Source organism: Aphis gossypii, chromosome X (assembly GCF_020184175.1).
Source record: "Aphis gossypii isolate Hap1 chromosome X, ASM2018417v2, whole genome shotgun sequence".
Taxonomy (NCBI): domain Eukaryota; kingdom Metazoa; phylum Arthropoda; class Insecta; order Hemiptera; family Aphididae; genus Aphis; species Aphis gossypii.
Genome location: NC_065533.1, coordinates 36,820,231 through 36,844,325, shown reverse-complemented (window position 1 = coordinate 36,844,325; position 24,095 = coordinate 36,820,231). Strand labels below are relative to the sequence as shown.

General features: G+C 25.1%; 1 protein-coding gene across 1 annotated transcript in view; it reads right to left on the bottom strand.

Annotated features, from left to right (window-relative positions):
• The window catches only part of LOC114132952 (tetratricopeptide repeat protein 39B-like), a 40,123-nt gene extending 17,187 nt beyond the window's left edge, over positions 1-22,936 (bottom strand). The window contains exons 1-9 of the mRNA XM_027998562.2: positions 22,592-22,936; positions 22,302-22,330; positions 14,553-14,657; positions 7,901-7,976; positions 6,780-6,912; positions 3,686-3,818; positions 2,804-2,909; positions 2,301-2,366; positions 1,245-1,412 (exon numbers count right to left, since the gene is read on the bottom strand). Of these exons, the coding sequence (XP_027854363.2) occupies positions 1,245-1,412; positions 2,301-2,366; positions 2,804-2,909; positions 3,686-3,818; positions 6,780-6,912; positions 7,901-7,976; positions 14,553-14,657; positions 22,302-22,330; positions 22,592-22,621 (846 nt within the window). The 5' untranslated portion in view covers positions 22,622-22,936. The remainder of the gene's footprint in view (positions 1-1,244; positions 1,413-2,300; positions 2,367-2,803; positions 2,910-3,685; positions 3,819-6,779; positions 6,913-7,900; positions 7,977-14,552; positions 14,658-22,301; positions 22,331-22,591) is intronic.
• Positions 22,937-24,095: the final 1,159 nt, after the last annotated feature.

The following is a 24,095-nucleotide window of genomic DNA, read 5'->3' as shown; positions in this document are numbered from 1 at the left end:
TGTTATACTACTGTAGTCGGCGGTGGCAACCGAGAAAATACCTATTCCATAATTCTGTTATCGTACTTTATCACACTGTTTTTATATAAGAAAGCATTGGGTTGTTACAATTATACTTTAATTATTTTATAAAACAATGACTTAAAATATAAGCATAAATTAACATATAAGTATTGAATATTAATTTTTAAATAAATACGAATTGTACGATATCAATATATAAATATAAAATTAAAATATTTATGAAGGATGCATGAATTTAACAATATTTATCATACTCTTAATTTGAATACATAAATATTGTGATTGCTTAAATGTTTTTATCACCAGAGAAATGCATGTATTATAGACAATCCTGTTTACAGTATTGGTATACCAACACGATAATAGTTAAGTTTCAACGTAATTAATGTTTTAAATCATTATTTTATATAAAATCAAGAAAATATAGTATTGTAACACCGGACAATTAAATAATTTAAAAACATCGCGGAGTACAATAACGGAATCGCGGTATTTCCTGATCGTCGCCACCGCCCACCTGCGGCCACTGGGCACGAAATAAAAAAGTACTAAGGAAAATCTGGCAGTGAATAATTCTGTATAATATGACGTGTAAAATACAAGTACGTACTAACGTACTATGGTTAATAATTTGTACCTTAAGTTCGATTTAATTCGATAACCAAATTATTTTGTTTTGTTTGAAGAACTGTCACACTAATCTGTCTACCGGAAATATATAGGTACGTATACACTATACGTCAATACATATTTTCATAGCAGTATATTATACTTTAATAAATGAGTCACAGTGGCGTAATTATGTGGGGGAATTTGTGTATCATATCCCCTCTCTCTATGACCTTTTTTTTGTTTAAGACTGATTAACTACATTTATGTACTGATTTAACTAGGTATAAATATTATTATATATAGTCTATATTTTATAGAAATAACACAAAAATATTCGAAAGACTCATGCTAGCTGTACATAAATACTTTGTAGTAAACGCAAATGCATATAGGTATCATTATTGCAATGTTGCACAAATATACCTAGATGGTTATAAATTGCCGTAGTATTACCTACAAAAATAAACCATCGAGCAGTCAAGTATTACTTTATCGCCGATTGACGAATAAATAAAATGTAAGTCACTCCACCATCAAAAAAAAAAGACCAAAGTACGTCACTGGTAAGTCGTAAGATAATATATTCAGCAATGGAAACGAAACCTTACCGTTAGTTGTTGGCGCAGCGCTGCGTCGCAAAACTCCAAGTCACCCTCCTCTTGACTAAAAACGTACACCACGACCAGATGATAGGTGAGCATGGTAAGAACACATAGAACGTGTCGTAGTCCATGTGGCACTTGGTAACACAATTCAAGTTCGCCGAGGCCTTGTTCCTGCGGTTAGATTTTATTCTTAATATATAATATTTACATTCAGAAAAACAACACGTAGACTTTACGGTACTATTATTAATGGATAATTCAGGAAAAGATAGAACGTCAGTTTCTACATTTTTCTGATTAAATTTGGCGCATGATTAAAAAATAATAGTCAATATCAGTATTTTTCAGGAATCACGCATAAATAGTCTCATTTCTGTATTGGGTAGGTATAATAATGTTTTATAAATAATAATAAAAAAAGATTAAATTGATTTATTCCATTTACACACACACTTTCCAATAAAAGCACACAAAATAAAAATTAAGTCATCAGGGCATGGTAGCATGATAACCATCAAATAGTCGTTGGATTGATCATTTGCCTCTTTTGACTCCCATTACGATTACAGGGCTTCTCACTTGAATTTAGTGAGTAGGTGTTATGCATAACATGTTCTATTCATTCCTTAGTTATCCATAGTTAAATCTAATATAATTTTTAAAAATACGTTATCGCGGGTGTCCAACCAAAAGGCACCACTTATAGAACGGAAAAATGATTTTTTCGTTATAAATTAAATTTTACCTCGTTCATATATGTATATCATCAAAAACTATTATCTGTTAAACGCCCAGTTTTTGCCAGTGTACACGGATGAGAATCGAACAAGAGAGTGTGGTGCCTTTTAAGTTGTAATTGTAGAACTCTTAGTTCTCACGAATTATATTATGAAGTAAATTATATATAGATTATATATATATAATATATACGTTACGTGCAAAGAAGACTTTCGGGAAATCTAAACATTGCACGAATGTCTACTGTGCCCGTAACATATATTATATTATATACATGTTCTTATACGTATATTGTAAATAGCAATTCTTAGAAAACGTTACTTTGCTTCCAGAAAACCCGATGAATTCCAGTAATTTGATTATTTTTGATGGCAGTAATGAGATCATCTGTGCACATGGAGAAAAATAAAAATATACAATATAAATTAAAATTTGTGTTCATCGACGTCGTAGGTGTTACTTTATAGGTATGTACATTATAAGTAAATATATAAAAGTAAGTTTTAAAGGCATTACACATTACACAACATTTTCAAAAGTCATTTGGTTAGATATTTACTGAAAAAAGAGTGATTTCCAATTGAAAAAAAAAGTTGATACATTATAGGACACTCCTAAAATTATAGTAGAAACTAAATATTTGAAAATATGGCTCTTAAGTTCGTTAAGTTTTAAAAATTAAAATTTGAATACATTTATTATGTATTTATGCGAAAATGGAGGTGGGCATATACTTTATAAATCACTATGTATAATATAATCATCAATATTACTATACACTTATACTTATTTATGTATATTAATTAATTTTAAATAATACTTGCCAGATTAAAAGCTCCGATACCCAGGCGCACTCCGCTCTCGAAATGCTCTTTGTAAGACTTTTCGTTTTCGGACCACGAGCGCGAGCTCAGTATGACATTACATTCTCTAAAAATAACACCATCATACTAGGATTATATTATATAAGTGTGATGCGTGCTAAATATTTATTAATTTAAAACAAACACACACTACAATCATTCTCTGCTTAATACGTGTATACTAACTTATCAGTCTTTATTAGACCGTAAATATAACCAGTTTTGTGTAAAACCCGAAATCTTGTGTAAATTACTAAACCAGAACCCTTGTTTTAAATTATTTTAATAACTAATAAAGTAATAACAGTCTAAAACCAGAACCATAATATTTTAATAGTTATATCATTCATTAAAAATTTGAAATACATTGATTTTATAAGTTCAGTTTTTGATTCTTATAGCGTTTTTTCTTCTTATATTATAACGTACGTACTACGTAAGTATACTTAAATGTAAAAATAGATCAGACAATCTGAGATTGGTTTATCTTTTTCTTTTTTTTAACTGGTTAAAAAGTCCCGTAGAGATCCCAAGTACAAATAGAACCGTATAAGTTATAAATAGAACTATAAAAAATTGTGGCAGTACCTATGCAAAAATAAATACAATCAATATTAACCGGAAATATTTGTGATGTCATATTGTCTAAATAAAAACTAATAATGTATATGTTCAATATGACATTACTAAACCGGTAGTAGCATTGGTATTTATTATAACTATTATAATATAACCATTTGGTAACTATAAAGTATAGTACCTTTTTGACTAAAATTAATAATTATAGATTTAAGCGTCTTGGTCGTATGATACGCGTTACGAAATGAATATAATAATACATACTTGTACGAATTGTAGCAAGATCGTATTTTAATGCCCGCCCGGATGAAACTGACTAATGTCTCATCTTCGATGAATGTCAACAGTGCTTTAAGTAACAGCGCTTCGGCAAAACACAGTTCGGCATGCAACTCGTCTGTACGGGCAATACAAATAATATTAATAAACAACAGGTGTTATACGTAAAACGTAAACGGTTCATTATATTATTATGTTAAATGTCATAATAATTTAATGGTATTGCGCATGCAACTGGATTAATATTATACAATGGATATTTAATAAACCCGCGTATAATTCGTATTATTTGCGAATGAGAGAGAGAGAGAGGGGGGTTACCTATATTATTAGGTATAATATAATAATATTTTTGTTCTAAAGGCAAGATAAAAAATGTAATTACTTGGAATTAAAAAAATGTCGATAAAAACAATTAAAAAAAAAAAAAACGCACCATTAGGAATCATTTAATGTCGAACTACTGTAATCCAACATCAACAATAATATAATAGATGTACATTGTTGATACACAATAATTGGTTTTATGCAAATAGGCATGACGATAAAATATGCCAACAAATGCAATGAATATATCGCAACAATAAATGGAGTTTTATCGCACATAATGTATTATACACCATTATTAGTGTATAATAGTTATATATTACGGTATATGTTTTGTTCGAATAATACATATTATAAAATGTATTAACATTATTCAAACATAACAAAAGTACTAAAAAGTACCCAATGGCTAATAGCTAACAGTGTTGTATGAATATAATTAACTGGATTCAGTCGATTTTTAAGTAAGACGTCTGATAGTAAACCGAAATTATCACTTAAAAGAAACCAAGAGTGTAAAAAGTATTAATTAATAATTTATCGACAGTATTTTTTACACAACTAATACTGTCTTATAGCTAAAAAATTTCACATACTGTTAATGTATTTCATAAGATCATTAAAATATTTATTTAATATTTTAATGTACCTTATATAAAATAGTAGGCAGATAGTTAAAAATAAACTGTTGCTTATTAATTGAAAACGTTTTATATAAAACCGAATAATTAATGCATATTATAATATTACAATTAGCTTATCATGTATGTATCATTATACGTGTTACATTGTAATTAGGTAAATACCATTTAATTTATAATTATAAGTTAGTTATAAATTAAAGTATAATAGGTTTCAACTTTTAATTAAACCAAATAATAAAATTGAATTTTTGCTTTTTTTCTCATTGTTAAGTTACAAAAGAGCAAATCAGTTTTGCGCTTTTGTACTGTCTAATAAATAATGCTTTTGAACAATATCGGGTGTAACATTTTTTTTTTTTTTGTAAATAAAACCATTATTATCGGTGTTTATTCTCATCAATTGCATTTCCTTGTATTGGTTGTGTAATAATTTATCGTAGACAAAAGGTGAAACTCAGTGGTTGTATTTTGCCTCTCAAAAATATACTGTTCAATAATAATAATAAAAAAAAATATTAGGAAGAATGTTTATTATTGATGAATAACTATATTATAACAGTTCTGTTAAATGGATTATAAAAATTATACCTTTTTTAATGTTTTAAAAATATTGGTTTTTAATTTGGTTTCGCTGAATTTTAAAGAACACATTATAGTGGCAAATCGTAGTAATTTGCTAAACTTAATTTTAAGAATTTTGCAATATAAGCAAATTGGTTGAAAATCACGTTCAATAATGTAATTACTATAATGGTTATTGCAAATAACTAACACAGTACATAATAATCGATACATTTTGAAAATTTCAAACGTTCTTATTGTATTAATGAAACGTGTAAATATATAGATAAAAATAGGAGCACTTATGTAAATACGTAGATACGCATCTAGATCGTTTCTTGGATTCAGAAATAATATTTTGAATAATAACAAAGGTATTAATAAATTGGTTTTAAGTAAATAATATATAATATGCGTCTATATCGTTTCTTGAATTTAGAACTTTTGAAGTAATATTTTTAGCAATAACAAAATATTAAATTGATTTTAAAATAGGTAGGTATTAAGAAATGTAATATTGTGTATTTTAGTATTTGTTATTTGGAAATATATACCTACATCTTACAATATTTGACAGGGTATAATTTACAGAACTTATAATGAATAAATGAAAGTCTGATTATGTTTAAATGTAAAATAGTCAGATCATAAATTCATAATCATAAAAACATCCTGTTTATAATACATGCCTTTTACAATTTTTGTGTTTCTTAAAATAAAGTTCCTATTTCACTATTATTTTATCCAAGTACCTATGTATATAATGGAAAATTACTAACCGTGTATTTTTTTTTTTTTTTTACAAATCTTCATGTATAATTTATATATATATATATATATATACATATCAAGTATCATATATTATACAATTATTTCCAGTTCAAAATAAAAATAAAATTTGAATAACGAATAGATAGTAATATATTTATTTTTATTTTTTATATCATAATTCAAATTCTTTATGAAATCTAGACATATATATATATTACAATATAGTAATCAATAGACAATTGTGACCGTTTTAGAAATTTTCAGGATCATGATCTTGAAACGCTCTGAATAATCTTGGAGTCAAGTTCAGATTAGAGTATTAAAGTGATTCCCTGAACTTAAATTTTTAGATAAAAAGTATTAAAAAAGTGTTAAAAAGTTTATTATTTTAATTAATTTATGAATAAAATATTGTAACCTATAAATATAATTTTTTTTAATAATTCCATCGTAATTATCTGAAAAACATATTTTTATTATATTGATATTGAAGAATCAATATCAATGTAGGAAAAATAGGTATTAACTAATCGATATAACTAGTGACACAAGATAAAAACCAGCTTCCTTAAGAAATATATAATAAATAGTTGCTAATTTAATATATTATCTATTCCCAAGTTTCAAACTTAGGCTAGTTTATAATTAACTAATAAAGTATTAACGATGAATTCTACGTTTTTAATTAATATTTAAACGTCATAGAAATATCAGTAATACAAACCCTATGGTGAAACATGTTATATTATAATTTATTATTCATTTAAATAGCGTACCCGGTGTATACGAGTCGTAGTTAGGCCTTTTCATTATGTTCCCGATGGACTGCGTCAGAGTGGTTTTTCTGCGATACGAATTGCATAAACGGATACTGGATTTCAGTGACGCGGACGCTTTTTGTATGCTTGTCTGCGTGCATTACATAAATTCATAAAAATAAAAAACATAAACACGATGTTGTTATTATTTTATGTAATATATTAATGTATAATATACATTATAATCTGTATTATTATTATACAAAATAATAAGTAATTAACCAAGCATGCTTATTTTTATTTATTTTTTTATAAATAGATGAAGAATTTAAGGAAGGAAACTAACAAAACATTTTTTATAAAATTCTTGAATTTTTATACCATTATAAGAAATACTTTGTGACGATACAAATTTGTACAGATCAACTGCTAATGGGATTTATACACACGTATTTAAAAAGTAATAACACTAATAACTCTAAGCTATTCTTTCAAATTTAGATTTAGATGCATATAGATTATTAGTATTCAAAAAAATTATCTACCTAACAAAAGGCATTAGTTCTCATTTGGAAAAAATAAGTTTGACCACAGGACACTTTTTATATGGTGTAAAAATTTTAATTATTTCAAAATGTGGTCCTTAAGTATACTTGACAATTCCAAAAATTAGAATTTGACTAATTTAACTATAAAAAAAAAAATGGAGGTGTTTAGCGAATCACTTTATATACGATGAGCTATTCCGTCCAATGTCATATTATGCGATATTAAGACCAACGTTATTAATCTGTTTTGTGTCTATATACATTTTTACCAGTTTCAACATTCTTAAAGTGCATTGTGTTTAGTGTATATAATTACAAGTATAGTAGGTATGAGAAAAAAATATTAAAATAATGATTGTACAAGCAGCATAATCATAATAATACAAATATTAATAAATACAACTAAATTATAATTGCATGGGATGAGACCTTGACACAAACTGGTCAAATCGCGGATTTATTTTTTTTTATGCACACAAGTCCTTGATAGATAAACAACACATTTAACAAAATTTCAATTAAAAGACAAATTAATAAAAATGTATAAAATGATATAGTAATGTATAATATAAAATTTAATGTAACATTAACCTGTTCGAATGTGAGTAAAGCTTCTAGAAACAGAAAAATCGATCTCCCAATGGTGTGATACATGCTCGTTCCGACCCTATAAAACCGTAATTATAATTGTTGATTAAACGATTGACAAACATATTAATTGATATAGCAAGTATATAATATAGTAAGTAGATAATAAAAATCATAATATTACAAAGAATAATTTTTATCTGATGTACATTATATACTTAATGATGCAATATATATATTATATGGTATGGTATAACACTTAATATTAAATAAATTAAAATTGATCGTGTTATACTAATATATTAATATTGGTACTATTATTGACATGGTGCAAAAACGACAAAAAAAATCTGAATATATTTTTCAAATTATTATTCAAATCTTTTTATTTATGTCGCATAATAATATATAGTATATAGATACCTATAAATAATGTAGTTTTTTTTAAATATTTATCAACCGTTTTCATTCAGTAAACAACCCGTTTAAGCTGAAATGCTGAATTTATATAATATTTATAAAGAACACTTAATTTTTAAGATACAATGTAATATTATTACTCGCGTAATATAACGTGTAATGTTCAGTGTTCTAAGTAGATTATTAGGTATTCTCTTTTTTTTTTTTTTGGTCTATTTACATAACTGATTTATTCAAAAATATTACAAATATTATGATGTACTTAATAATGTCAACGCTGTAACACTACAGCGTGCGCATACAAATTAAGTATTAAAATGGACTTTATATGGAAATTAGTGAAAACCCATTAAACTACTATTTTCCAAATAGAGTTGCATCAAGGGCCAAATACGGATGAGGGGAGTCTAACAAAATGTCTTGCTTTTTCATTCTAAAAGTTAAGTCTTGCAATAAAAGTACAAAAAACTAGTACGTAACAGTGACCTGCAAACCTAGCTCTCTTGGTACTCGATATTTTTTTTGAAAGCTCAGGCGTATAACGAGTAGGTGCATAACTTTACCTATACTTAAGAGTATAACGTAAGTGCAATCGGAACTAGTCGGTAAGGTTGCATAAAAATAGCAATATACAAGTCATGACTCAAAATGACTTTAAAATACTGTGTGGCATATGAATACTATATAAGTACTACTAATAAGTAGTATTAATTGAAAAATCTCTATTATTTGCGCTTTAAAAGTTGTAAGAAAAAATACTTATTTTGCGAAAGCAAATAAGTTATACCTAAATAATAATATTATACTTTTTATAAAAGTATTTAAGTACAAATTGTATGAATTTAATAAATATCAATATTGAAATGTATGTATGTGTAAAAATGGATATAGCAGCTGTGGAGTGTTAAAATATTAATTATAAATATTTAAATTTGTATCTAGATATTTGCTTTTTTTATGTATAATATATTATTATAGTGATGAATATAATATAATTTATAAGAATAAATTGATTCAGTTTTTAACTATGTTGGCCATAAAGTATAAGTAAATACATCGGTGCCTTAAATTATAAATAAAATATTATTTGTTTTTCGATAATCTATAAAGAGTGGCAACAATACATACATTTTTTCCTCCGATCGACAAATTTGATAAAACGTAATAGCTATATAGCAAAGTTATATATAATTATTATTTAGTATAATATGATCATTAGTTATTAGTTATTACTATATAGGTATACACTTTATATTGTAATTATAATCGAAATCTATGACGATAACTTTACTATATAAACTTAATTTATGTATGAAACTGTTAAAAAAAATTCTCTTTAAAAACGTTGTTCTAATTAATACTTTTAAAACTATTAACGCACCACAAAGCGCAATAATTTTATAAGTATATTTAGGTGAAAAAATTAAATTTTAGTTTTTGTGTTACTCATACATATAAACTTGAATACATATCAAGGAAATGTGCGTATAGAGTTAATTAGCTTAAATATTATAGAGATCAAACTGTTAATTTATATAAAATGTTAAAATATTAACAGTTTTATATATAGATATCATTAAAATATATTGGCGGGAAAGGTTATCAGCGATATTCGATAGACGATAGAAAACAGGAGCATATACCCTATGCATACAGAGCCACTAAATAAGCTCACCCTTTTTTTTCAATAATTGCTGTTATTCAAAATTAGATTTTTAGAATTTTTGAATATATATTTAAATTCTATTTTTTTCAAATTGTTGATGTTTTTATACTATTTTAAGGATATCTTATGGCGATATAAACTTCAACTTTTCAAATGAAAATCTCCCTTTTCAACTTCAAATTATTTAACAGATAATTTCTGAAAATATTGGGGTATCAAAATTAAATTTCAAATGAGTAGTTTTGAGTTATTTAACTTGGTGTACTGTAGCATAAAAAAATAATTTAAATAATTTTAAAATAATATGATCTTGGAGTGTATTTAAAAATTCCAAAAATCAAAATTTGAGTTAATTCATTAAAGAAAAAAATGAGGGTGAGCATACTTGGTACATCACCTTTTATAATTGTATATTATGCGGAACGAATTAAAAAAAGCACTATATCTATAATAACTGGAAAATAAACGGAATTAGGCACCGATGCATGATCATGTAAGTGAATGAAGAGGATGAATAATATCTATTTTTCTGTTTAACAAGGTCTACGAGTAGAATACAGTTTAATACAATTCTAAGTATAAATTTCTCTATGGAATGATTTACAAGGTAATTCAACTAGTTTTATAGATAAAAAAAGTACATATTATTAGTAAATAAATAATAAATATACGAGAACACGGTACCGTTTAGATATAAAACTCGTAACGAGTAACTCTTGTAACGATTTATATAATATGTGAACGATGTATGTAACGACTCTATTTTATCATACACATACAAGGTGATTCATCATTTACATGTCTGATTACAAATTACACTCAGACATAGATTATTTTGAAAATATTTTTTTGTTTTTAAGATGGGTGTATCTACCAATGAAAAAGTACAAAATGTTGATCCATTATTCCATTAATCACTACTTAAAATAAATGTTTATTGTAATTCAAAAATGGGAAAAACACAATAAATAGTAAAATTTATTATTTTGTTATTTTAAAATAATTTAACTTTCAAAAAAAAAATAAGTCTAAATACTCAAATGGATCAGTTTGTATATAAGTTATACTAGTGTATTTTATTGTAAATCGTAAATATCGTATGCGATGTGGAAAAGCGGGAAATCACAATAAGCGGTTCGTACTGCACGTTGATTATATAAGCGCATTGATCAAATATTTTATGTTAGTATACATAAATTATAATTTAAAAAAGCGCTAAAGTATTTAAAAAGATTAAATGCATCAGTTAAACACTATAAATCTATACGTTATTTACAACAAGTGCATGTAGGTATGATTTTAAAATACATATAAATATGTGTAATAATGTAATAAAGCTAATGATTGGGTAATAATATGTTTTTATAAATTGATTTAAATATAATATTCATGTATAACGTACCTATACCTATAATATAGCAAAGTAAAAAAAAATAACTACTATGTAAAATTATTCACGAACCGAAACATTTTAACTGTCGATTGCACAATGTCAAGGTCAACATTATAGAATATGTACCTATATACAATACATAAAATCATATTTTTGAGTAAAATAGAAAAAACTGCAATTTTATATAAACAGCATTTTCTACATATACTTATAACTACATTGATTATACAAGCATTTAAAATGATTAACAATTTTACATTTTTCTAAGTACCTACATTACATCGTCCAATATTAAATTTTTCATGCGGCACGGAGTATACGTTCATAATATAAATTATTGTTTTACGTTTTATCTAAAATTAATAATACACAATATTTGTAGAAACTAATTTTACGCATCCAACTACACAGTTGTACAATGTAGATATAAGTATCTTGTATGATGTATGATAAATAAGAGTAAAAACAGAATGAATCAATTACAGAAAAGCGATTTAACGCACTGCCCAAATAATAATATTTACCAGATAGTAATATAAGCACTTAAGAAATTTAAAAAATAATATCAAAATTGGTTAGTCTCATTGCCCCTAGTCAAACTACAAAAAAATAAGACCTCCTATTTAACCTATTTTAATTTTGTTATTAAATACTATTCATGTGCTAAGTACATTTTTCTACAAAAACCAATTAGTTTTTCTTAGTGTCTATTTAAAGTAGAAAATGTATCTATCTAGTATCTACAGACAATTAAAAAAAAATAAAAAATAAAAATAAAAAACTACCAAAATGCATATTTCTATAAGTATTTTCATGTTTAATATATGAAAGTTGTAGCAAATAAACATCACATACATTTCCATAGTACTTTGATAAATTTTTTTGAAAAGCCAATTAAAGTTCTAAAATCTGAATTAACACTATCTACAATGCAATGCACAAGTGATACGATTTGAACATTTTTCAAAGAGAGATAACATATGAGTCACGCGTGTGTTAAGACAAGTGAACTTGTATTGTTTAAGTTTGGAGGATTTTGAAGATTAATATAAAAAATTATCGAGTTATATGCATTTAAATAGTAAATATTATAAACCAAATGACAAATTGTTTAAAATATGTAAGCTAATAAAATGGTTAAGATAGATGAAAATATTCATATTGGTGATATTTTAAATTTAATTAACGATTAGCATAATATTGGTATATTATAATATAATATTAGATAATTATGATTTTTTATTTTATAATGTACTTAAGTATTCAATATAGTTTAGTAAAGTATTTGAGTAAAATTATTTAAAAACTTTTTGAGTAGATATCTACTATACACCAGTGCGGTCAAATTTTAGTCGAAGGCCATTTGGTCGACGGTTTAGTGATCGATAAAATATGATCGAAATATCATGTGATCGGATCGTTTTATAGTCGAAAAACGAATGGTCGAATATTTTATTAGTCGAAATTTTTTTTGACCAAATGGTTTTTTTGGTCGAAGTAAAGTTAATCATTAGATACCAGATTACTTTATCTAATATTTTTATAGATATGGCTCATATGTAAGTATCAGGCTGAATTATGATAATGATGCATTATTTATTATTCATATTTCATAATATTATTTAATATTAGTTGTCTTAAAAAATATTCGTTCTAATAATGAAAAATTTTAAATATATGATTTTTTGAAATATTTATTAGGTATTATATTATTTTTAGCTCAAAATGAATGGTTTTTTTACTATAATATATTTCGATTATATAACATTTCGATCGCTTGAACTTTTGATATTATATTTTTCGATAAAAAATGTGTTCGAATACATAACCCAGACTTTCAGCCACTACATTTTCGACCAAAATACCCCCACCCACTATAATACGTATTTTAAAGATATTTAAAAAATATCGCGTCACAATATTTTCTTAAAATACGTATCTGTATATTTTAAAATCAAATATTAGATTTTGAACGGAGTGATGAATGTATATAGATTCTATAATGATGGGTGTTTTTGTGCGTGTGTGTCTATATACATCATAATTTGTCGAAATAATGCTTCAATTTAAAACTTCAGGGGTTGTTTCCAGAGAAAAAATTGATGTATTATAGAGATCAAAAGTAGGAAGTTTCTAGTAGTTTTCAAAAAAATCGGGAAAAATTACCAAAAAGTGACGGCAAAACAGGAATTTTTTCTCGAAACCAGTTTTCGACAAAATCGATTTTTTTTATATATAGTAGTAACTAAAAATAAATCACTGTAAATATTTGAAATTTTTTACCAGATATTTATATCAGAGTTATCTAATACGAATAAATTTTCAAAATATTCTGCTTTTTTGAGCTATTTATGGACAACTGACATTTTAGATTATTCTAAGTATTTTTTTTTAAAAGTAAAATTCAGTAATTTGGATGCCCAAAAAAACTTGAAAATGTAATACAAGGTTTCTGAAAAGTTGTTCTTCTTATTATTATTTCTTCATTATTGTAGTTAAAAAGTCAAAATTTTATATTATAGGTAAGCGTATAAAGTTAAAATTTTTACAAAATACAAAATTCACTTGTAAAATAACGATTTACTTTCAAATAATTTTAGATTTTTGTTATAGTTAAAAAATATTAGTAAGTTTTTTATTTGAACTATGAATTAGTAACACTAATTTATAGGTACAAGCAATTTTCAACAAAATTGATATGAAAAAAATACAATAAAACCCTATTTAAAATTAATTTTTAAACATAATAGTTTTCCGTTTAAAAATACTTTACTTCTATGATAGTTCTATTGATTTTCTACAAAATATTTCGATGATCTTTTTCTACAACAACCAATAGAATGTACAATGAAATCGTAATCCATAACGTTTGTATATAAAATCCCTCCAAAAATGAATAATATTCTAATACAACTGTGGAATTTATAGTAAATCCTAGTATTAAGTCTAGTACAAGATCCGGCTTTGATGGTATATAATATGAGCACACTTAACACCCATAGAAAGAAATATATATAGCAGATCTATACATATATTTATTAACGAAATAGTACTTTTCTTACCCTAAATGCAATTAACTATATTATAATTATATTTTAATTTAGTTAACAATTAAAATCCATATTATAGTATCATTAATTATATTATACTATTATATAAGTATTAAAGGTACATACCATGGTTCCAGTATATGTTGAGCCTCATCGAATTTATTGTTGAAAAATAAATGTATAGCAATTTTCGAATCCGATAAAGCAGTATTCAAGTCCATTTTACAGTGCCTGAAAACAATAAAAATGATTTAAAAAATAATTGCATAAAAAATTAAAAAAATTATTTAGTAAATATACATAAAATTTCAAGTTTATTTTAACGTCATTTCTAATACTCTCGAATACCTAATAAAAAAAGTCCTTCGAAATTAATGAAACTGGAGTATAACGTTTTTTCAAAGTTACATTTTAATTCGTTAATATTTTGAACAAACGAAACTTTAAATGTAGTCATGATCAAAATGTATTTGATAAATATATTATAAATATATATTTTGTTTATAGCTACTACGGTGGTAATATTGTAGACCTATTACCCTATAATAATATGTAAACTATACGTTAACAAAATACAACTATAAAAAAATATTAAACCGCAAATTAATAAAAAAATAAAATAGATTCTTAGTTCTTAAATTACCTATATAATAATACGATTATTAGTTTAGTAATTAGTTGTATAAATAGACGTAGTTATTAATTATAAGCCACAAAATAATAAATTTAATATACATTTATTCATGATTTAAAATCAAAACTTTTCATTAAAAATGGTCAATATTTTTCGTTAATATCAACGAAATTTTATGTTAACCTATCATATTTCATCTTTTATATTATTTATTTATTAATATACTCGAATTTTATTTCATTTACCTATATTTTTTTTCAATTTAAATCTAGAGCTTAAAAAATTTGTTGTTTTTAAAATTTAAAATTTAATTTTGCTAGTTATCCCTTTGAATATTATTCAACGTGAAGTAATTTGTTCAGAATATAAAGTATGATTAAGTGTTAAAGAATAGAAAAATGTATATAATATTTAAATGAAATTTGCAAGATAGGTATCAAAACATTTATAAACATGTCATTATTTCTTTACATAACCGCCGTTGAGATAAATACATTTTTGAAGTATAGGGACCAGTTTTTGTTTACTTTCGTAGTATTTCTTCAGCACCATTTCTTTAAGACACTTTTCGACAACTTTTTGGATCTCTTTTGGATTTATCTTCGTATTGCTATACATCGCTAAGATATATGTTTTGTTTATTGTTTAATTTTAAGAAATTTTGTTTTTGTCTCATATTTTTATTTTAGATATAATATTTAACTATAATTATGCAATAAAAATTTCAAATAAAGTGACTTGGTATCAATTATTTTTCTAAAATGAGTAGGTACTACTTAAGAAGAATGTCAACAATGTTTATTGTTTACTATCACCTAAAGTATTCCCAAGAAAAAACTCTATTTGCTTCCTGTTCTAAACAAAAAAAAACAATTTATAAAACAAATAACTACACTGAAAATATATAACTGTTGCTATATAAATACAACAAAGTCTATTTACTCTTGATTCACATAATACACCATTTATTTATTTTTGTCTTAAATCTTTTTTTTACTATTTGATTATAATATTTAAATTAGAACAAAGAACATAATTTAGATAAATATTATACAACAAATTAGTTTATAGGTAACATTCAATATTTATTCGACGAAAGCTAAAACTATAATTTCGGACATAACAAATCATAATAATAATACATAGATTTTTAGAAAAAAAAATTGATATCATTTGTAATGATAACAGTAAAAAATTCGCAAAAAATAATTTAAGTATCTATGAAAAACAATTAATTGACTAATATTGAGTTGTATTATAAGTAATTTTAATAACGACGAGAATAATATTAATTACGACTATTTACAGTAACAAAATACTTAAAACGAAGAACATTTAAATTAAACGTTTAAATATAATACAAAAGTGAAGATTTCATCATTATAGATTTTTATGTAATCCCTATTGTGTTGTTAGACATAGGTACATTCCAATATTAAATGAACCACAACACGTGTTGTTTATTTGTTTTAGGCGCAATAAAAGGAAATACTAAAAGTATTATGCATAATAACTACCTATCTGAAAACATTTGATTTATGCTTTTTTATACTTTATCAATAACAGGTCTGAACAATAAGTAGTTACCTACTTAACTAATTACTAAACAATGATGGTGTTTAACATTTATCGCATCAAACATGATAATTAACAAGTTAAATTTATTAAACGGATCATCTGCGTAACATTATTTTTTGAGAAGTATTTTATTATTAATGATAAATCAGAAAGTGGATAAAGAATAATATTATGGAAATTAGCAACATTCACCAAATATTTATATTATTATTTTCTAGACATCTTATAATTTTCAAAATATTTAAGCTCTTGAATTTGTTTGTTTTTAGACAAATAATACATATTTAAACTTCTTTTTAATATTTAAATTTAAATTAAATTTGTATTTGTATTTCAAACAATTTGAAAGTGTAATATAAAGTTCCTTATAAGTTGTTCTTTTAGCAATTTAAAAATATCAAAAATACACATGTATGTACCTAAATTTTTTTATAATTTAAAATTCAACAAAGTCGGATATTATTCAAACAAAAAATAACGAGTTTTATTCAAAAGTTTTTAACTAGTTAATCTAAGTAAGTAATATTTGCAATTTACAATATTTAAATTAATAATATTTTATATTAAAATATTCCAATTACTTTATACTACTATATAGAGTATGCTAATATAATGTATACGTCTTATAATTTCCAGGTTCTGTGTCATCCTATCATATGTGAGTAATAAAATATATATTATAGTACATATTTCGTGTATAAATTTATAGAAGGCGTTACATGAAATATTACAAAACAATTATTGTCATTTATTTTGAAAATAAGTTTATTCATCAATGTTAAATTACTTGCATAAAATATTTAAATAGATGTTTTAAATTTTATCAGTAAAATCTTTGTTGGTTATAAAATATAATAGGTAAAAATAGGTATTTAAAAACTTGGAATTTTGAAGAACTTATAAAATGGTTCCCTTTTTTAAGCAATGATGAGGGTTCCAACCACTTCCAATGTTAAACAAAAATAAGTTATAAAACATATGTTAATAATGTAATTAAAAAGAATTAAGATTAAAATTGAAAAACCATGAAAGGTGGACAAGTGGAAACTGCTCTACTGTACGTTAGATGTCGAGTGAGTCACTGTTAACTGTGTTAAATTTGAATTCAATAATATTGTTATAGTTATAGTTAGTAGTTACTATAACAAAACAATGAATATCTTTATTTAGTTTAAATATGTATTTTTGAATAAATTATAACTTAAAATATTTATGAAAAAAAAATTGTGTTGTAGGTATATTTTTGAGATATATTAGTTTAAGAAAAACAATTTTAAAAATATACATATCTATCTATAACTCAAAATAAAATATTTAAAAAAAAATTCAATGATGTTTGAAAATTAATCATAAAAATTTGGTTAAAATTTCAAGTATACGGTTATTCATTTTTTAATTACAAACAAAATATCAAAAATAGTTTGAGAAGAAATAGTTATTTTATGAGTGATTATAATGTAGTATCATAAAAATTTGAACTTCAAATACTTATCAAAAATTAATTTGACTTTTCGGTAACGTATGAAAGACATTTTAAAATTGTATACCTACCTATATATGTATAATATTTTATCGCAACATTTTTTCTGACTTCTATCATCAAACTTTCAAAGCATAGAAGATGGCTACATATATGAACTGAGTCCCAATATACCTAACCTTTTATGACGAATTAAGTTCCGAGTTGTTTTAGAGTATATACCAATTGAGTCCATGTTTTAATACTGAGTTCCATCAAATGTTTTTAAAAAAAAACTTTCCTTCCCACTTCCACACAGCATAAAAATATTTCCTAATTATGGCAAAAATATTTTTCAGGAAAATTATATAGTTGTCAAAATATTTTTTGATTATTGTTAAAAAGTTGCAAAATAATTAAAGAATATTTTAGTTATATTTTTTTATCTAAGAAGTTCATATTTAGAAAAAATTTTTATAAGAACATAGTTATTTTACAAAATGTTTTATTTTTAAATTTAAAAAAAATGATAGATATACATTGATGATAGAATAAAAATTTTTATACTGATAAAAATTGTTGAAATAAGCATTGTATACATTCAAATCTATTTATTGTGTTATGTATTGACGATATCAGTATATCACGTCCATACGTATATAATATTAAGGCACATTTAGACGAAGCGACTTTGACGTGTGGTACGGCTGTACGAGAATACAAAGAATAATATATTATATTTTAATGCTGAGCAATATAATTTCCTCTGTACCTGGACTCTAAACGACTGATTTTATATTTTCCTCAAAATAATCCTAGGACTGAATTCGTACTACTAGTTTCATAACCTCGGACTCGATTAGATAATAGATACATCCCGTTTGTATCTGGAACTTAATTAGTTTATTATTTTTTTCCCGTTCAGGTTAGAGACTCAATATTAGTATTCAGCGTAGGAAGTTATTAAGAAATGATTTTGTTATACCTAATCTTAAGATATAATTTTCAAAATATGCATTTATTTATAAAGATTTTGATACGTATATTCGTTATTCGTATACATATATAGGATATACTCGTACAGACACAATAACGTAATACATTATTGTTTTTTTTCTTTGAACGATTGTATCGGTTCCTTTCAATGCTTGTAGCACTAATAAAAAATAATGAATGAATGCTATCTAAAACGAATTATTGAAACATAGATGCATTTGCCATTGATGTCATTGTTTGTTATGTTACATTTATATTATGTTTGATTATAAATGGATTCGTTTTTTTTGTGTAATAGGAACAAACCCTATGCGGTATACCTACAAGTATAAATATTGTATAATATTTTCATTGTAAACAATCTATATATATATATATTATATATGTACATGTAATATGTATAGTATGTAAGTATAACTACTTTTTATTTATATTGTATATGTATACGTATACTGATGATATTCAGAAAGGTTAAAGGTCACTTATTTGGCAGAAAATAAGTGGACTAATTTCATACGAGAATACTGTAAATAGAATTTATATACTAATAATTGTAATATATTTTGTATGGCAGTACCATCAGTAATCATTAGAATCTATTTTATTTTATTTTAATATTGTATAGAAATGTAGATAGTGGACGTCTGGACATGACTATATTATATGCAAATACTATTTCTGAAATTAATTGACTTCAGACATAGTGTTGACATCAATGTTTTCTGTAAAAACTAAAAATTAATTGAACTCTAATATAACACTAATTATAAAATAATTGTTTTAATATAAATATCAATATATTTATCATAAAATATACTTAGTAACATAGGCTAGTAGTATTCACTTACAAACATTTTTCGTAATCAATGTTTTATTATTAAATTAAAATTTAACACACACATTACAGTGACATATATTTCTCCATGATGGATATATTTTACACAGTTTACTCGACTCCAACAACCTACTGTACAATAAAGCAGTTACCAACTTTCTCTCTTTTTAAACTTAAATTTTAAAAAGTAAATGAAAAATGAAAATTCGTAAGAGTAATAAATTAAAGACAAATGTAAGCTTATACTTTCAACAATATGATTTTCGAATAAAAAGATTTGAATGGTAGGTATATTGTGTATTATTTTTCATTACAATTTAAAGTAGATATACTAAACATTTTAAATATTTATCGCTAGTCATACAAAACTCATATTATAAAGTATCTAAAACCTTATTTTTGTACATTATTTAATTTTAATAGGTATCATTTTTCATTATTATTGTTAAATTCAAATACTGTAAATTGGGTACCTAGTGTGGAAACTACTGTTGAAAATCTGAAATAAGACGAAATAGTACGAAAAATAACACAAAAATACTTTTAACGTATATTTTATATGATTTTTATTATATTATTATTTTTATTTTCTTGAACATATGTATAGTATAAGACTATACATGTTGCTATTGTACATGTACCTACATTATTTGTATGAATTTCTTAAAATACTGGGAATCCTAATTAAAAATAACTAAGTACGAATAATTGAGAGTTAAATGTATTAATAATTAAACAACTAAAGAGACTTGGCAATCACCGCTAGATCATGGTTAATTTATGGAATAATAATATGCCGGGTAACTAGAGCTATTACTCTGTGGTTTATCTATCGAATGACGTTAAACGCATATTTAAATATTGTTTATATTATGCGTTATTAGTTATTACAACATTATTTAATACTTGCTATAGTAATATATTATAATTTATAATCATTGGTATTATCTATTAATTCTATTACTATGACTATATTAAAACAGTAATCGTGGATATTGCTTACAAACATTAAATTGTAATTAAGTACAAGTTACGTCATAACATAATAGTTATTATAAGAATTTTCGGGTGAAATAGACTTTTTTATTTCAATTAAATACACAAATAGATTTAGATTACCGTATACGTCAGGTTATCAAACATATAATTTAATATGAATCAAATACGTATTGAATTTTTAAATAATAATGATATGAATGTTTAGGAATATTTATATACATTATTTTATAATAATAAAATATTATATTATTATATTATTGATATACACAACTAATATCTAAATGTTTTCTTCTATTCCTATATTAGATTATACGTATATGTATAGTAGTATGCACTTGCAGAACTTTTCTTAATAAGCTTATAGGGTTTCTTTATACTCTGTCATAAATATTACCAACAGCTGTGTAACGCTGTATGCCGTATGGGCTTCAAACATAAAACTTATGTAGGTATAGACGGCATAGTTATATCAAAATCATTGACCATCATGAGTTTTTACTTTTTAAGTACCTAGTTCATTACTTGTTTGTTAATATAATCATTGGCCATTACATTCATTTTTTTAAACAATATTCTCAGATATTATTACCTTTCTTGCTAGCTGTCACACACACAGATGCAAGTGTTGAAGTGTACAATTGTATATTCGTGTTTAATAACACATTATATAATGGTAAATAAATCAACAATTATTTAAATTTAAAACATTAATTCCCCTACACTTCAAACGAATTATGTATCTACCTAATATTACAAGTCACAGTATTAATATTACCCAAGTAATTTCTTACTATTTTTAATTTTTATTCAAATTAGTTAGATAAAAATGTAACTATTCGTGTAACTGTTATACGTTTAAAACACATGCGCACCTATTTACATTGTATTAATTCATTTAATTTTTAATGAAGAATTACCCATATAATTAAATAGTTATATTTATTGCTTGTAATATATAGTTACGTTATAAAATTACTATAATAATTTTACTCGTCAATTCGTTACACTTATAAACCTTTTAGCCGTAAGATTAATTTTTTTCTTCTATCCAAATAATAAGTAAATATAATGTAGAAATCTTCTAAATTGAAACGTCTATCTAATTGGTAACAATAATTATATATATTATATTAATTGACAGTTTAAACTCCATTCACTAGAAGTGTTATGGTTCAGTAAGATGTAGCTGTATTATTGTGATATACCTAGCTGGTAAGTATACCTACCTACATAAAATGTTATAACTTAATAATAAATATATGAATTTACTAGGTCAGAAAGTATAAATATTTTATTAACTCATAATTTATAAAAATATCGAGTAAGTTTGATAAAAAAAAATAATATATTATATTTGTAGTGTGTTATACTCACGCCGGAATCACCTCCAGTGCGTCTTCAAACTGTAATACAATAACAATAATACTGGTGTTAATATTATTGATCTCAGTAAAGTTCATATAAGCATTAATACGTGTATCGTGTACACGTATTAAGTAAAAAAAGACATCATAACCAAGATCTATATTTATTAATTATGAATACACTACTAAGTATGGCTTAAGACGTTTAAGTACATGCTGTGCTTTTAATATTCTAATCTTAGCATTTCAACAATTTTTGATCGAATTCGATTATTTAATGGTAAAGACTGTATATTTTACCTCGTCTTCGGCATCGCCGCAGTCACCCATCTCGACTAAGTGTTTTGGCGAGAATACTCAGCGCGGGAAGTTGCAGAATGCAGATAATATTATTGTGTTATCATCTGGTGGGAAAAAGTTGCACGTTATACAAATAGAGTATAGGCAAGATTTACGATGACGAAATCGCTAAAAATGCGATCAGATTTCTACGATAAACGATAGGAAATCAATACGATATAATATTATATTAAAACGTACAGCGATTGTTAGACCGGACGACGGAGCGACACAAACGTGCGCGCGACCCGGCAAACTGCAACTGACGTCCGACTACCAAGTACCAAGTAGGTACCAACGCGGCGCGGCACGAGCAGCTGCTCCGCTCTCTGAATGATACGATGCGCGCCGACGCACTGACGTATAAAAATCATTATTATTATTATTACTAATAATAATAATATTATGATTATCGCGACCCACGTTCGTGCAAGTGCGACAATAATATTATAAATATTTATAATAATATTGTGTTGCCCGTTCATAAGATTTCATTTTTTTTAAGCAAAACCCCTCCCCTCTACAAAAACACACGACGCGACCAAAACTCGGTCTAAGTCGCGTAAAAAAGAACCGCGACAGCCTTGACCCGGTTCAGCGGCGTGAAAGCAGTACGGCGGCTGATAATGATATTAAATAGTATTATACAATTATTATATTGTTTTAATATATTTGATCAGAAAAAACAATAACATTAAAACGTCGGAAAATTATGTATCCATCGATATCCATATCGTATATCGTAGGCTGGATGGTGGCGTAGCACACTCATGTCGAGGCGACATGTTATCAATGCGACGACGTTACGCGCGTTCACGAACTTGCCCATCAACGCTGCGATTATGATAATTTTATACTTCGTTACCTCCTGTCCGTATGTCCCAGTGGCGTATATTTGAGAAAGTTACATTTTTTCTAAGGTTCAAAAACACAATTCTCAAAAGTTACTTTAAAAAACCTTTAAAATATTAATGTCTTATCACACTACTGACAATACAGTTCAATAAACAACAATATTGTTTTAATAAATAATAAAATAATCGAATTGATTATTTGATTGACTGACGAAATCTATTTTAAAATTATTTTTTCAGCTCAGTGATAACAATTTTTGATGAATGCGTTCATTATTTTCTTGTTCACCGGTGAATTTTTTTTTCAACATTTAGTCTATTTTCTTAACTGCACGAGATTGTTATGCTAAAAGGCCTATAAGTTATAGGCTATACTGCTATAGCTATAATAATAATACAGTTATAAAATATTGCATATAATATGCAATACATATTATACATAAGAATGTCTTGTGTTTAATTTCTGAGAACCAATATTGGGCATTTGAACGTAAATGATTATTATATTACGCCAATTGCCGTAAACGCGTGTTTTTCAGTACTATAAAAATACCCATCTATGAATTAATATTATTTTAGAATACAGAAAATTATTTAAAATAAAATAAAGT